The following is a 13866-nucleotide window of genomic DNA, read 5'->3' on the forward strand; positions in this document are numbered from 1 at the left end:
TGATGCCTAAATATGGCCACATTGTTTGAATATTCCTTGGTCTGTGGAACTCAAGGTTACTATAGGATTTCTACCTGCTTCTACTCCTACTAGTGTTCTGGTTTTCTACAAGTCTGACTAAACTGAACAAATTCCTTTTCACTATTCAAAAACCTCACCCTCCTTTTTTTCTTGTGGCTACTGAGATGGTAATGACCTCCTTGTAAAAAGACATAATCATAAATATCTAGGATGTTCACTGGAATTAGAAGAGGAAATTAAGCCTTAGAAAAGACATAACAAACCTCCTAATTATGAGTGATTCTTGGATTGCTGATTTTTCTGTTAGTATGCAGCTTTCACAGTAATGTAAAAAGTTAAAAAAAGAATTCTTTATATGATAATAGCAATAAATGTAAACAGACTTTAGAAGTACTCAACTCACATGGCACTAAATGTGGTGTCTTATGGGAAGAAAGATGTATCTACCTACCAAGAAATTTACTGGGTAGTTTTAATATAAATGATAAGATCAGGGAAGCTAATAAAGACATTGAATGGAAAGCATGTATTATGCCAAACTACTGATCCCAAATCTCTCTTCTCTAGATACCTAGAACAGGAATAGGATCTTTTATTTTCACTGGTACAAGGTGAGGAAGGATCTTTCCCAAGAGACGGTATCCAAGGCCTTTTGATAGATCTCATGATAATATTATTTTATGCAGGATTGTTTGTTCTTTTCACTCCACTGTTGTGTTAGGTGCTGTTCAGTTGTTTCTGTCTCATGGTAACCCTATGTACAACAGAACAAAACACGGTCTATTCCTGGGCCATCCTCACAATCATTGTGATGCTTGAATGCATTGTTGCAACCGCTGTGTCAATTAATCCATCTAATTGATGGTCTTTCCCTTTTTCACTGATCTTCTACATCACCAAGCATGATATCCTTCTCCAGGGAATGGTCCTTTCTAACAACATGAACAAAGTAGGTGAGACAAAGTCTGGCCATTCTTGCTTACAAAGAGCATTCCAGTTGCACTTTTTCAAGAACAGATTTGTTTCTTCTTCTGGCAGCCCATGGTATTTTCACTATTCTTCACCAACACCACTATTCAAAAGCATCAACTCTTCTTTGGTCTTCCTTATTCATTGTTCAGCTTTCATACACATATAAGGTGGCTGAAAAAAACATAGTTTGGGTCAGGCACACCTTAGTCTTCAAAGTGACATCATTGGTGTTTAATACTTCAAAGCAGTCTTTTGTAGCAGATTTGCTCATTGTAATATGTTGTCTCATTTTTCACTACTGCTTCCGTGGGTATTGATTGTGGATCAAATTAAAAGGAAATCTCTGACAACAGCCATGTTTTCTCCATTTACCATGATGCTTTTGGTGCAGTTAAGAGGATTTTTGTGAGGTATAATCCATACTGAACGCTGGAATCTTTGATCTTCGCCAGTAAGTACTTCAAGACATCTTCACTTTCAGCAAGCAAAGGTGTATCATCTGCATATCATAGGTTGCTACTGAGTCTTTCACAAGTCCCGATGATGAGTTCTTCTTCCTATTGTTCAGCTTCTTGGGTTATTCATTTGTCATACAGATTGAATAAGTGTGGTAAAAGGATACAACCCTGATGCACACTTTTCCTGATTTAAAATCATGCAGTGTCTCCTTGTTCTGCTCAAATGACTATCTCTTGGTCTATGCACAGGATCCTCATGAGCACAATTAGGGGTTCCAAAATTCCCATTCTTTGCAATATTCTCAAAATTAGAAGAAACATCTGCAAACAGTCATTGATTTACTCCAAAATCTTAACTAAATTTTTGTGCACAAGATCTCATTTGACAGATAATTTAAATTCAACTTCAAACAAAAAAAGCCACAAAAAAACCTGATAGCAATTGCTCTTAATGATTCTGGGATCTCAATCATGAGTGGTGTGGATCTAGAATTCTGAACAAATTGTGACGTGGTCAACTTGCAAGGTTTAGTCTCACTGTTGACCAAGAGGAGGGACTGTGAGATACCTGAAATATGAAAAACTGTGCACTTTTGAGACCTTCATGACATTATTAGCATACACATGCTTGTTCCTACCCTTCTTCAAAGTCCTATCATGACTGTAACCCCAGATTGTTTAACCTATATTGCTCCACCAGCAGCTGCTAAAGGAGAAGAACAATTATTCACTCCTCTGAGAACTCTTTTGATCAACTATTTCATAAACTAGCTGAGTTTTATCTTTTCTGTTTTTCTAAAGCTGGCTAAAACTTCCTCCATGTTCCCTAAGGCACACTTCTCATATGGAATGTGATCAGCATTTCAAAAGAATCTGATGCTCTGGTTTATTTTATTCCACATTAAAAAAAAGTGCTGTTTTTACAATATATTCATAGTTATTTATAATAATGTTCTTGTTCTCTTTAGTTAGGCCTTCATTTTATAGTTTTAGTATAAAAGTTTCCACACCTCTTGTTAGAATTTTTCCCTAGGTATTTTTTTGTCTTGTTTTGTTTTCTCCTATTGTAAATATTATTTTATTTGTTATTTATTTGCTAGTTGTTTCTTGTTGACATGTAAGAAGTTTTACATATTAATTTTATTCCAAGCCACCTTTCTAAATTCACTTATTAATTATCATAGGCTTTTTTCCCCCACAGGTTGTTTTTTGGGGGTGTTCTCTATAAACAAACATGTTTTCTATTAATAATGAGAGGTTTATTTCATTTTTTTTTTCCAATTCTTAATCTTACTCCCTCTTTGTTTTATTACATTGGTTAAGGTCTCTATTGCACTGTTGGAAGACAGTGCTAATAACTAGCAGTTATATCCTATAGAGGAAGGAAGTTTTCAATATATACCATTAAGTATTATGTTTGTGAAGCTGTGATATTAATAATGTAGTTAGACAATTTCTGCATTCTTTTGGAACACTTTTCTTTAGAAAGGCACAAATATGGATCTCTTCCGATTTGGTTGGCAGGATAGGTGTCTTCCAAATTTCCTGGTATAGACAAGTAAGGAGCTCTCACAGCTCCATCCATTTGTTGAAACATCTCTATGGTGTGGTAATTCAGCTTGTGTGTCAATTTGGCTGGGCCTGGTTGAGTGGCTGGGCAGCTGAAGGTAGTATTTCCCATGATGAGACTGGTAATCAACTCCATGGTGGAATCTACTGTGAGCAGCTGAGTAGCTGTCTTAGGGATATGGTCTGCTTTCCTGTATATAAGGAGAAGCCTTCGGGAATAGTCTCCAGCTTATGTCACACTTGAACCCTGCATGTAGCTGTGCCATTCTTCAGCAGCCTGCCATGCTCTGCCGACCTTGGGACTTTAAATGGATTAAATTAATGGCCTGCCATGTGGTTTGGTAACATCGGGACTATGCCATTTTATTTGTTGACCTTGGTCTTGTTAGCCTCAGCAGCCAATAGCTGCCTGAATGAAGAGATGCCTCTACCTTCCATGGGCCAGGAGCAAGAGACAGAGCTGAAGTCCAAGGTCGAGAGGCTTTCACACAGCCCCTAGAGCCTGGCACTTTGAACTTGGATTTAAAGCCTCCAACTTCTAAGAATAAACTCCTGTTTGTTAAGGCCATCCCATTGGCGGTATATTCTTGTCAGAGGAGTACTAGGTAAGCAGAACAATGGGCATTCCTACAATTCCTAGAACCTTGTTTTTCACCAGTTCCTTCAGTGTACCTTGGACTTCTTCATTCAGTACCATTGGTTCTTGATCATATACTACCTTCTAAAATGATTGGACATTGAGTAATTCTTTTTGGTTCAGTGACTGTGTGTATTCCTTCCAACTTCTTTTGATAATTCCTGCATCATTCAATATTTTTCCCATAGAATCCTTCAAGATTGCAACTCAAGACTTGATTTTTTTCTTCAGTTCTTTCAGCTTGAGAAATGCCAAGTATGTTCTTCCCTTTTGGTTTTATAACTCCAGGTCTTTGCATATTACATTATAATAATTGACTGTCTTCTTGAGCTGATCTTTGAAACATTCTGTTCTGCTCTATTATCTTGTTATTTCTTCCATTTTTGTTGCTGTTGTTGTTGTTATGTGCCATTGAGTTGGACCCAATTCATAGCGACCCTTCCTTGGGTTTCCGAGGCAGTATCACTATGGAAGTAGATTGCCCGACTTTCCTTTGGAGGAGTGGCTAGTGGGTTTGAAACCACCAGGCTTCTGGTTAGCAGTCAAGTACCTTAAGCACTGCACTAGCAGAGCTACTCTCTATTCAAGAGCAAGTTTCAGTGTCTCCTCTGACATCCATTTTTGTCCTCCCTTCCTTTCCTATCTTTTTAATGACCTTTTTCTTTCTTCTTGTATAATTCTTTTTTTTTTTTAACACTGAAAGATAGTTTTATTGACTTTTTAAAAGACAACTGGAAATAAGAATAACTTGTTCAGAAAATCAACTTTCAAAACTGTCTTAAATGAAATAAATATCTAACACAATTTCTTTGTGCAAGAATCTCCAAGATGAGCAATGCTAAAAAAAAAAACCTAAGCTCCTCCTCTGAGAATCCCTAAAACTGGTATACCCTTTAAAAAAATTTTTTTTCTTACAAAGGACATTTGGTACACTCACATTTTCTTAAAATCTTTTCTAAAACAATCTATATTTTTAACACCCAAATATTCTATATATATTAAGTTCACTTAATTTAAAATTAATGAAAAGATATCTAGGCACAATTTCTAATAAAACAATAGAGACAGTAATTTACTGATGGTTATTTACAGAACAAATTTTGCTGAATATGTAAATATTATGGTCAAAATCTGAGAAAACATTTCTAATGATCGGCACTGTAGATTTCAATAAACATTATATATAACAATGAATGTTTTTATGTGCAGTTACTAGATAAATATAAGAACCAGAAACTAAAGCATTTGACAAGGTTAATAATTTCAGATTTATTATACTAAATGGCAGGTCAGAAATCAGTGGCACTTACATGCTGGAAGACTGTTTATCACTCAACTCTTTCAATTACATCAAACACTGATTAACCAAATGTGATGGGATTTTACTGCTATCAACTTTATGGTTATTCCAAACATATGCAAGTCTTTTAAATTAGCACATACGCCAATGTGCAAAACAAATGAAATATAAATATTTAAGAAAACGAACAGAAATGGCTTTTAAGAATAAACCACCCTGCCATTCAATTTTGAAGCTGTATCTTTTCTTCACTAATTTTTCTCCTGTTATTAGAAGTCTTCTATCCTATTAAAGTTGTAAGCTTATAGATCATCTGGAAATTTCACATTGGTATAGGTAAGGAATGTCTGGTCGATGCAGTGTTTATAATAAAAAGAAATATCTTGTTCTATGAGCAGCTGCCATACTCTCAGACATGTTTCTCACTTTTAGATAATTAACAAATCCTTTGAAGAAAAGGAGAAGGCCAAGTACAAGAAATATCCACCAAAGCCAATACTGCCCATTGAAATATCCAGTAAAATAATCAGAAAACCTGACAATAAGGATCCATTTGATCAATGAAAGACCAAATCCACAGATAGCACCATACCTTCCAGCTATGGTATTGGTTATACAGAAGGATAAACAAAATCCAAGCCAGTTGAAAATAAATGCCATGAAAAACGCCAGCATGAAAATGCCATCATTACCCACTCTAAGCTGGTCTGCATCACTGAAGTCATCTCTTGGTGGACACTCTTCCTCCTGAATCGTTTGAGATGTTTCTGCTGCTGCAGCTGCCATTGCAGCGGCTTTAGCCTTCTCAGCTTCATCATATGTAGGAAGAGAGGTAGCAACACTGTAGGGAGGTGGCACAGGATAAAACTCACTGTGAGTTTCTGTATCTGAAGTTGTGGGTACTTCCACAGTAATACTACTGTAAGGTGGAGGAGAAGAGTTGGTTTCAAGTACTGGTGTTGAAGGAGCAGTCTGTACAATCTGTGGGGTTGAGTTTGAAGTTGATGGCTGCTCTACAGCAGATGACTCTAAATTATCGTCTTCATTGTGAAGCACCTGGTAGCGGCCAGTGCTTGGCTGGTGAAGATCCATCCTGCCCGGCTCGGAATCCGGCTTCCGAGTGGACGAGTCCCCCTGGCACTCAACCCTCTCAGCCACCTCTGTCGTCGTCGCCGCCGCCGCAGCGCCCTTTTTCCCTCTGTTTCTGCTCCCGCTGCTGTCGCTCGGCGGGGCTGCTTCACTTCCTGTCGCGCCCGGAGCTGCCGTTGTCTTCTTGTATAATTCTTGATGTCTTCCTACAACTCCTCGGGTCTTTGGTCACTGGTGTTAAATGCATCATATCTATAATTCAGATGGTCTCTAAATTCAGGTGAAATACAACTAAGGTGATATTTTATCTCTCATGGATTTGTTTTAATTGTCAGCTTCAACTCAAACTTATATATGTTAGAACAATTGATGGTCAATTCCACAGTCAGCTTCTGGTCGTGTTCTGTCATCTGATGATACTCAGCTTCTACATTACCTTTTTCCACAGACGTCGTTGATTTGATTTTTGTGTATTCCATCTGACAGGGACCATGAGTATAGTTGCTATTTATATTGTTGCAAAAGAAACAATAGAAATAGAAAGAAGGTTGGACAATCTATTTCTGCAGTAATATTGCTTCAGAAACTGAAGGAAGCGTTGCAATGATTAAATTGTTGGTCTTGCAAAATTCTATCATGCAATCTCCAGAGTCATTTCTATCACCAAGGCAATATTTTCCAAATACAGATGCTTCTTCTTTGTTTCCAATTTCCACATTCCAATCACTAGCAATAATCAATACATCTTGATTGCCTGTTTGGTCAATTTCAGACTGCAGAAGGTGGTTGAAATCTTCAATTTCTTCATCTTTGGCTTTGGTGGTTGGTACATAAATTTGAATAATAGTCTTGTTAACTGGTTTTCCTTGAAGGCATATGGACATTTTCCAATTCTTGTACTTCGGGACAGATTATGAAATGTTCTTTTAGACAATAAATGTGACATTGCTCCTCTTTAATTTGTCATTTCCAGCATAGTAGACCATATGATTTTCTGATTCAAAATGCCCAATACCAGTCCATTTCAGCTCATTAATGTCTAAGATATGGATTTTTATACATTCTGTTTCAATTTTGACAACTTCCAATTTCTCTAGAGTCATATTTTGTGCATTCCACATTCTGATTATCAGTGAATGCTTGTAGCTGTTTCTTTCAATTTTGTGTCATTACCCATCAGCAAATTAAAGTCCTGAAAGTTTTACTCCATCCACTTAAGGAGGCAGCATTTCCCCAGTTGAGTGGCATAGTGCCTAAGGCATTTGACTGATAACCAGAAGAGTGGTGGTTCAAACCTACCAGCCACTCCTCAGAAAGAAGGTTGGGCAATCTATTTCTGCAGTAATATCGCTTCAGAAACCGAAGGAAGGGTCGCTATGAGTTAGACCTGATTAAAAGGCAGTGAGTTAGTTAGTTAGTTACTGAGCCCAGGGCCTCATCTTCCAGCAGTGAATCAGACAATATTTCTAGGCTTTTCCCACTATTTTTCAGTAATACCTCACACAATGTTTCAATGCTAATCATAAGGTTTTCAATGGCCAGTTCTTTCAAAAGTGGATGGCCCATCCTACTTCCCAGTCTGTCTCAGTCTGGAAACTCCACTCATACTTGTCCATCATGGGTGACCCTGTGGATATTAGAAATATGAGTAACAAATCTTCCAGCCTCACAGCAACATGCAAGCCACCACAATCAGACAAACTGACAGATGAGTGGTGGAATGTTTGTGATAAGTTTACTTATTTTGAATAAATATTTTTTCTAAACTATTTTATCAGAAATAGACTCTGAATTGTATAAATGCTTTTTTCAGTGTCCATCAAGATGTTCTAATGATTTGCTCTTTTCTACTTATTAATGTGATTTTTTAGAACATCTTTATGTGTTTGGAATAACACTATTTAAAGAAGAAGTGTCAATCTTTCTATATTTAATTGAATTTGATAAACATTTGATAGAATTTTGGGGCCTATGTTAATGAGAGAAATTTGTTTATAATTTTCCTTTCTTCAAATAAAGTTGCAAATTTTTGTTACTATCTTAAATTCAATTCTAAAAATAAGATGGCAGATATTTTCTCTCTCACTTTTTTTTTTTTATTGTGATTTGGGTGAAAATTTACACAGCAAATTCACTTTCCATACAACAGTTCACATACACTTTGTTTCATGACATTGACTACAATTTACCCCAATGCAACAGCTGTCCACCCACTTCCTCCCAATAGTTACTTTTTCCCTGTGCCCATCTCTCCAAGCACTACTGCCCCCTTAGCTGGCCCCCTGTGCATAAATAGCCCTTCTTTCTCCCATGATTGATTTCTCCGAGGAGTGTATCTACATCAGGTAAATGTTCAACTCATATGCCTGTCGTTTGTTTGGCTGGAAGCCACAGGTGTGAGTTCAATTCCAGACCTGAAGGGAAGCTAGGGGCCATAGTCTCAAGGGTTCAACCAGGCTCTATCAGACCAGCAAATCTGGTCCCACTTTTTTTCCCAAATGATTTTGAGTTTTGTTCCACATTGTTCTCCCACTCTATCCAGGATATCCTACATATATATATGCGTCCGAGTGGTTGACAGTGGTAGCTGGGCACCTTCTAGTTCTTCTGCTCTCATTGTCATATAGGCTGTGGATTGCATAGTGTACAAGTCACCAGGACTAACTGTTTCCATGAATCTTTGGTTCTCTTCATTCTTCTTTGCTCTGGATGAGGAGAGACCCATTGTTGCATATAGATGGCTGCTTGCAAGCTTTTAAGATCCCAGTCATTACTCACCTAAGTAGGAGGTAAAACAATATTTTGTGTAGTATGGTATGCCAATTGAGCTTGATGTCCCCTGTGACTATTGTCCTGAGCCCACCGGTTCAACTACTCGGTCACTCTGGGTAACAGACTGTGACCAAGAAGTGACTATAACCTTGTCCTTTGTCAGCTCTACTATACACCTGGGAATTCTTACAGATCATACAAATACACTTATAGGACCATTGCCTACCAACCCCATACATGGTGTTGGGGACAATCCCCACTTCATAGACATAACTAATACTTCAGCCTGTCCACCCATCTATCCACCCATATACCCATGTTTGCCTTCACTGACAAGGCAGTACTGTATGTGGAAAAGGGTTCATCTTTGTTGTCTTCATCTCCCATATACCTCTCTATGTCTTCTTCTTCCTCAATGCTACCATGTTGATCACTCACATTCGATACATTGCCCTTCTCTTCACCCAAATCAATACTTATCTCTACATATCTAATAGTGTTCCCTCCCCTCCCCTCCCACCTCTGGTAACCAACAAACAAAATTTCCTTGCATAGATAAGTCTTTCCTTGACTTTAAAATAACAGACTAATACAATATTTGTCCTTCTGTGATTGACTTATTTCACTCAGCATAATGTCCTCCAAGTTCATTCATCTTATGCAGTATTTTGCAGATTTTACGTTATCCTTTAGGGTTGCGTAGTATTCCATTGTGTGTATAGCTTGTTTATACATTCCTCAGTTAATGGACACTTAGGTTGTTTCCACCTTTTGGATATTGTAAATAGTGCTGCGATGAACATGGGTGTGCATATGTCTGTTCTTGTCATGGCTCTCATGTCTTTAGGATATATAGCTAGTAATGGAATGGCTGGGTCAAATGGCATTTCTAATTCCAACTTTTAAGGAGTCACCATACTGTTTTCCACAGTGGTTGTACCATTTTACAGTCCCACCAGCAATGTATGAGAGTCGCAATCTCTCCACATCCTCACCAGCATTTGTTATTTTGTGTCTTTTGAACTTTGCTACCAGTGCTGGGGCAATATGGTATCTCATTGTTGTTTTGATTTGCACTTCTTTAATGGCTAATGATTGTGAACATTTCTTCATATGTGTGTTGGCCACCTGTATATCCTCCTTGGTGAAGTGTCTATTCATGTCTTCTGCCCATTTTTAAATTGGATTGTTTGTCTTTTTGTTATTGAGGTATTGGAGTTTTCTATAAATTCTAGAGATATGTCCCTTGTCAGATATGTCATTACCAAATATTTTTTTCTCAATGTGTAGGTTGTCTTTTGACTCTTTTGGAGAAGTATTTGGAAGCACATAAACATTTCATTTTTAGAAGGCCCCATTCATCTAGTTTCTCTTCCACTGTTTGTGCATTTTGGGTTATGCTTGATAGTCTATTTATGCCATATATTAATGTCCCTAAATTTGTCTCTAGTTTTTCTTTGAGGAAATTTATAGTTTTAGGTTTCACATTTAAGTCTTTGATCCATCTGGAGTTTGTTTTTTTGTATGGTGTGAGGTACAGACCTTCCCTCATTTTTTTCTGCAAATGGATATCCAGTTTTGCCGGCACCATTTATTAAATAAATGTTCTTTTCCCTATTTAATGGGTTTTGGCCTTTGTCAAAAATCAGCTGACCATAGGTCAAAGGATCTATTTCTGGATTCTCAATTCTATTCCATTGATCTATGTGTCTGTCATTGTACCAATACCAGGCAGTTTTGACTACTGTGGCTGTATAGTAGGTTTTGAGATCCGGCAGTGTGAGACCTCCTACTTTGTTCTTCTTCAATAGTGCTTTACTCCTCTGAGGTCTCTTTCTTTTCCATAGAAAGTAAGTGATTGGTTTTTCCATATCCTTAAAAAAATATTGATGGGATCTGGATTGGGATTGCATTGAATGTATAGATCGCTTTGGGTAGAATTGACTTTTTCACAATGTTCAATCTTCCTATCCACGAGCATGAGATGTACTTCCATTTATGTAGATCCCTTATGGTTTCTTGAAGCAGTTTTTTATAGTTTTCTTTGTACAGGTCATTTGTGTCCCTGGTAAGATTTATTCCCAAGTATTTTTTTTTCTTTTTTTTTTTGGAGTCATTGTAAATGGTAGGATCTCTGGTAGCACAGTTCTTAAGGCACTTGACTGCTAACCAGAAGGCTGGCTGTTCAAACCCACCAGCCACTCCTCGGAAGGAAGGCTGGACAATCTACTTTCATAGTGATACTGTCTTGGCAATCCAAGGAGTGGTCGCTATGAGTCAGGGCCAACTCAACGGCACACAACAGCAACAATAATGTTGTAAATGGTATCAATTTCCTTATTTCTTTTTCAGCAATCTCTTTGCTGGTGTAGAGGAATCCAATTGATATTTGGATGTTGAGCTTGTATCCTGCCATGATGCTAAATCTCTCAATTAGTTCCAGCAGATTTTTGACTGAGTCTCTTGGGTTTTCTAGGTATAGGATCATGTCATCAGCAAATAGGGACAGTTTGACTTCTTCCTTACCAATTTGGATGCCTTTGATTTCCCTTTCTTTCCTTATGGCACTGGCTAGGACTTCCATTACAATATTGAGTAGAAGTGGTGATAGTGGGCATCCTTGTTTGGTTCCTATTCTCAAGAGGAATGGTTTCAGTCTCTCTCCATTGATAATAATGTTGGCTGTTGGTTTTGTGTAGATGTCCTTTATTATGTTGAGGAACATCCCTTCTATTTCCTATTGTGCTGAGTGTTTTGATCAGGAATGGATGTTGGAGTTTATCAAATGTCTTTTCTGCATCAGTTGGTTCTTCTCCTTTATTTTATTTATGTGGTGGATAATGTTGATTGTTTTTCTAATGTTGAACCATCCTTGAATACCTAATATGAACCCCACTTCGTCACACTGAATAATTTTCTTGATATTTTATTGGAGTCTATAGCTAGGATTTTATTGAAGATTTTTACATCTATATTTATGAGGGATATTTGTCTGTACTTTTCCTTTTGAGTGATATCTCTGCCTCCTTTTGGTATCAAGGTTATGCTTGCTTCATAAAATGTGTTAGGGAGGATTCTATCCTTTTCTATGTTTTGGAATAGTTTGAGTAGGAATGGTGTCAGTTCTTCTCTAAATGTTTGGTAGAATTTTCCAGTGAAACTGTCTGGGCCAGGACTTTTTTTGTTGTAATTTTTTATGACCTGTTCAGTTTTTTCTTTTGTTATGGATCTGTCCAAATTTTCCATATCAGTCTGTGTTAGTTAAGGTAAGTGATGTGTTTCTAGGAATCTGTCCATTTCTTTGAGATTTTCAAATTTGTTGGAGTACAGTTCTTCATAGTATCCTGATATTATCCTTTTTATTTCAGTTGGTTCTGTTGTGATGTCACCCATTTCATTTCTTATTCATGTTGTTTGTATTCTCTCCCTCTTTTCCTTTGTAAAGTTGCAAGTGGTTTGTCAATTTTATTAATCTTTTCAAAACACCAAGTTCTGGTCTTGCTGATATTTTGTGTTGCCCTTCTATTTTCTGTTTCATTGATTTCTGCTCAAATCTTTTATTTCCTTTCTTCTCATGACAATTACCTTTTCTTACTGTTATTTTTCTAATTGTTGGAGATGTTGGTTTAAAGTGTTGATTTTGGCTCTTTTTTCTTTTTTGATATGTGCATTTCTTGCTATAAATTGGCCTCTGATCACTGTGTTTGCTGTATCCCAAAGATTTTTTTATATTGTGTTTTCATTCTTATTTGATTCAAGGAATTTTTGAATTTTAATTTTAATTTTTTCTCTTACCCACTCTTTCTCAAGGAGGGTTTTGTTCAGTTTCCATGCGTTTACTCTTTTTCCATTGAGCTTCCTATTTTTGATGTGTAATTTGATAGCATTGTGATCTGATAAGATGCTTTGCAGTATTTCAATGTTTTTAAATTTATGAAGGATTGCTTTATGAACTAACATATGGTCTATCTGGAAAATGTTCCATGTGTACTGGAAAAGAATGCATATTTTGCTGCTGTTGGGTGAAGTGCTCTGTAGATGCCTTTAAGGTCAAGTTGGTAAATTTTATCATTTAGCTCTTCTGCATCTTTGTTGAGTTTCTTTCCAGTTGCTGTATCTTTCATTGAGATTTTTGTATTAAAGTCTCCTACAATGACGGTGGAGTCATCTATTTGCCTTTTCAACTCTTTTAAAGTCTGATTTATGCATTTTGGGGATCTTTCATTGGGTCCATAGATATTTATTATGGTTTTGTCTTCTTGTTCAATTGATCCTTTGATCATTATATAATGTCCTTCCTTGTATTGTATGGTTATTTTTGTCAATTTGTTCAGAAATTAATATTGTTACTCCTGCTCTTTTACTGTAGCCATTTGCTTGTTATATCTTTTTCCAAACTTTCATTTTTAGTCAATTTTTTTGCTTTGTCTTTAAGGTGAGTCTCTTGAAGACAGCATATTGATGAGTTTTGTTTTGTTATCCAGTCTGCAACTCACCATATCTTCAGTAGTGCATTTAATCCACTAACATTCAGTGTCATTATTCACAAGTATGAATTGGTTGCTGTCATCTTGTTATGTGTTTTTTCATGGTGTCCCTTGTTTCTTTGTTCCATATTATTTTCTGTGCTGAGCTCATTATGTTTATGAATCATGTTATCATTTCCTTTGTTGCTGTTGTCTTAGTATTTGCTGAATATTTATGATGGTCTTCTTTTTTATTGTGATGAGAAGGTTTATCATTTTTCTTTGAGGTTACCCTGTTATTTATCATTTTCTCCCTAAGTTTTGAACAGTCCATTTTATCTTGCAACTCTCTTAACTTCCTCACCATTTAGAAGTTTTGTAACTACACAGTATTTTCCCTCCTTTTGATTTGTATTTGTCTGCATTTGCCAATTGAAGTCTCTCATTCCTTGTTTAGAATCTTGTAAGCTTATTTTACTTTGGATATGTCCATAGCTGTGGTTTCTGGGTTATGTCATCTTGTGTATTAATGGTCAGTTGTTGTTTGCTATTTTTGGTTCTCTTTTCAAGGGACTCCCTTTA

At 36.7% G+C, this 13866-nt stretch overlaps 1 protein-coding gene across 1 annotated transcript; it reads right to left on the bottom strand.

The window, feature by feature from the left end:
• Positions 1–5320: 5320 nt before the first annotated feature.
• Positions 5321–6539, bottom strand: LOC103203645 (NEDD4 family-interacting protein 2). The gene is made up of 3 exons (XM_007948720.2): positions 6483–6539; positions 5617–6268; positions 5321–5556 (listed from the first exon to the last, which is right to left on the bottom strand). The coding sequence occupies exons 1-3, from the start codon at positions 6537–6539 to the stop codon at positions 5321–5323; spliced, it is 945 nt and encodes a 314-aa protein (XP_007946911.2).
• Between the last annotated feature and the right edge of the window lie 7327 nt (positions 6540–13866).

This window comes from Orycteropus afer, unplaced genomic scaffold, assembly GCF_000298275.1.
Source record: "Orycteropus afer afer isolate SDZICR_OR568_19922 unplaced genomic scaffold, OryAfe1.0 scaffold00220, whole genome shotgun sequence".
NCBI classification, from domain to species: domain Eukaryota; kingdom Metazoa; phylum Chordata; class Mammalia; order Tubulidentata; family Orycteropodidae; genus Orycteropus; species Orycteropus afer.

Bases quoted from the DNA above. Each gene is read 5' to 3' on its own strand.
- LOC103203645 (XM_007948720.2), bottom strand. From the start codon at position 6,539: ATGGTCCCTGTCAGATGGAATACACAAAAATCAAATCAACGACGTCTG. The intron at 6,269-6,482 runs GTAATGTAGAAG...CAGTGACCAAAG, and splicing joins AACGACGTCTGTGGAAAAAG to ACCCGAGGAGTTGTAGGAAG. The intron at 5,557-5,616 runs TGGCATTTATTT...CCAATACCATAG, and splicing joins TTTCATGCTGGCGTTTTTCA to CTGGAAGGTATGGTGCTATC.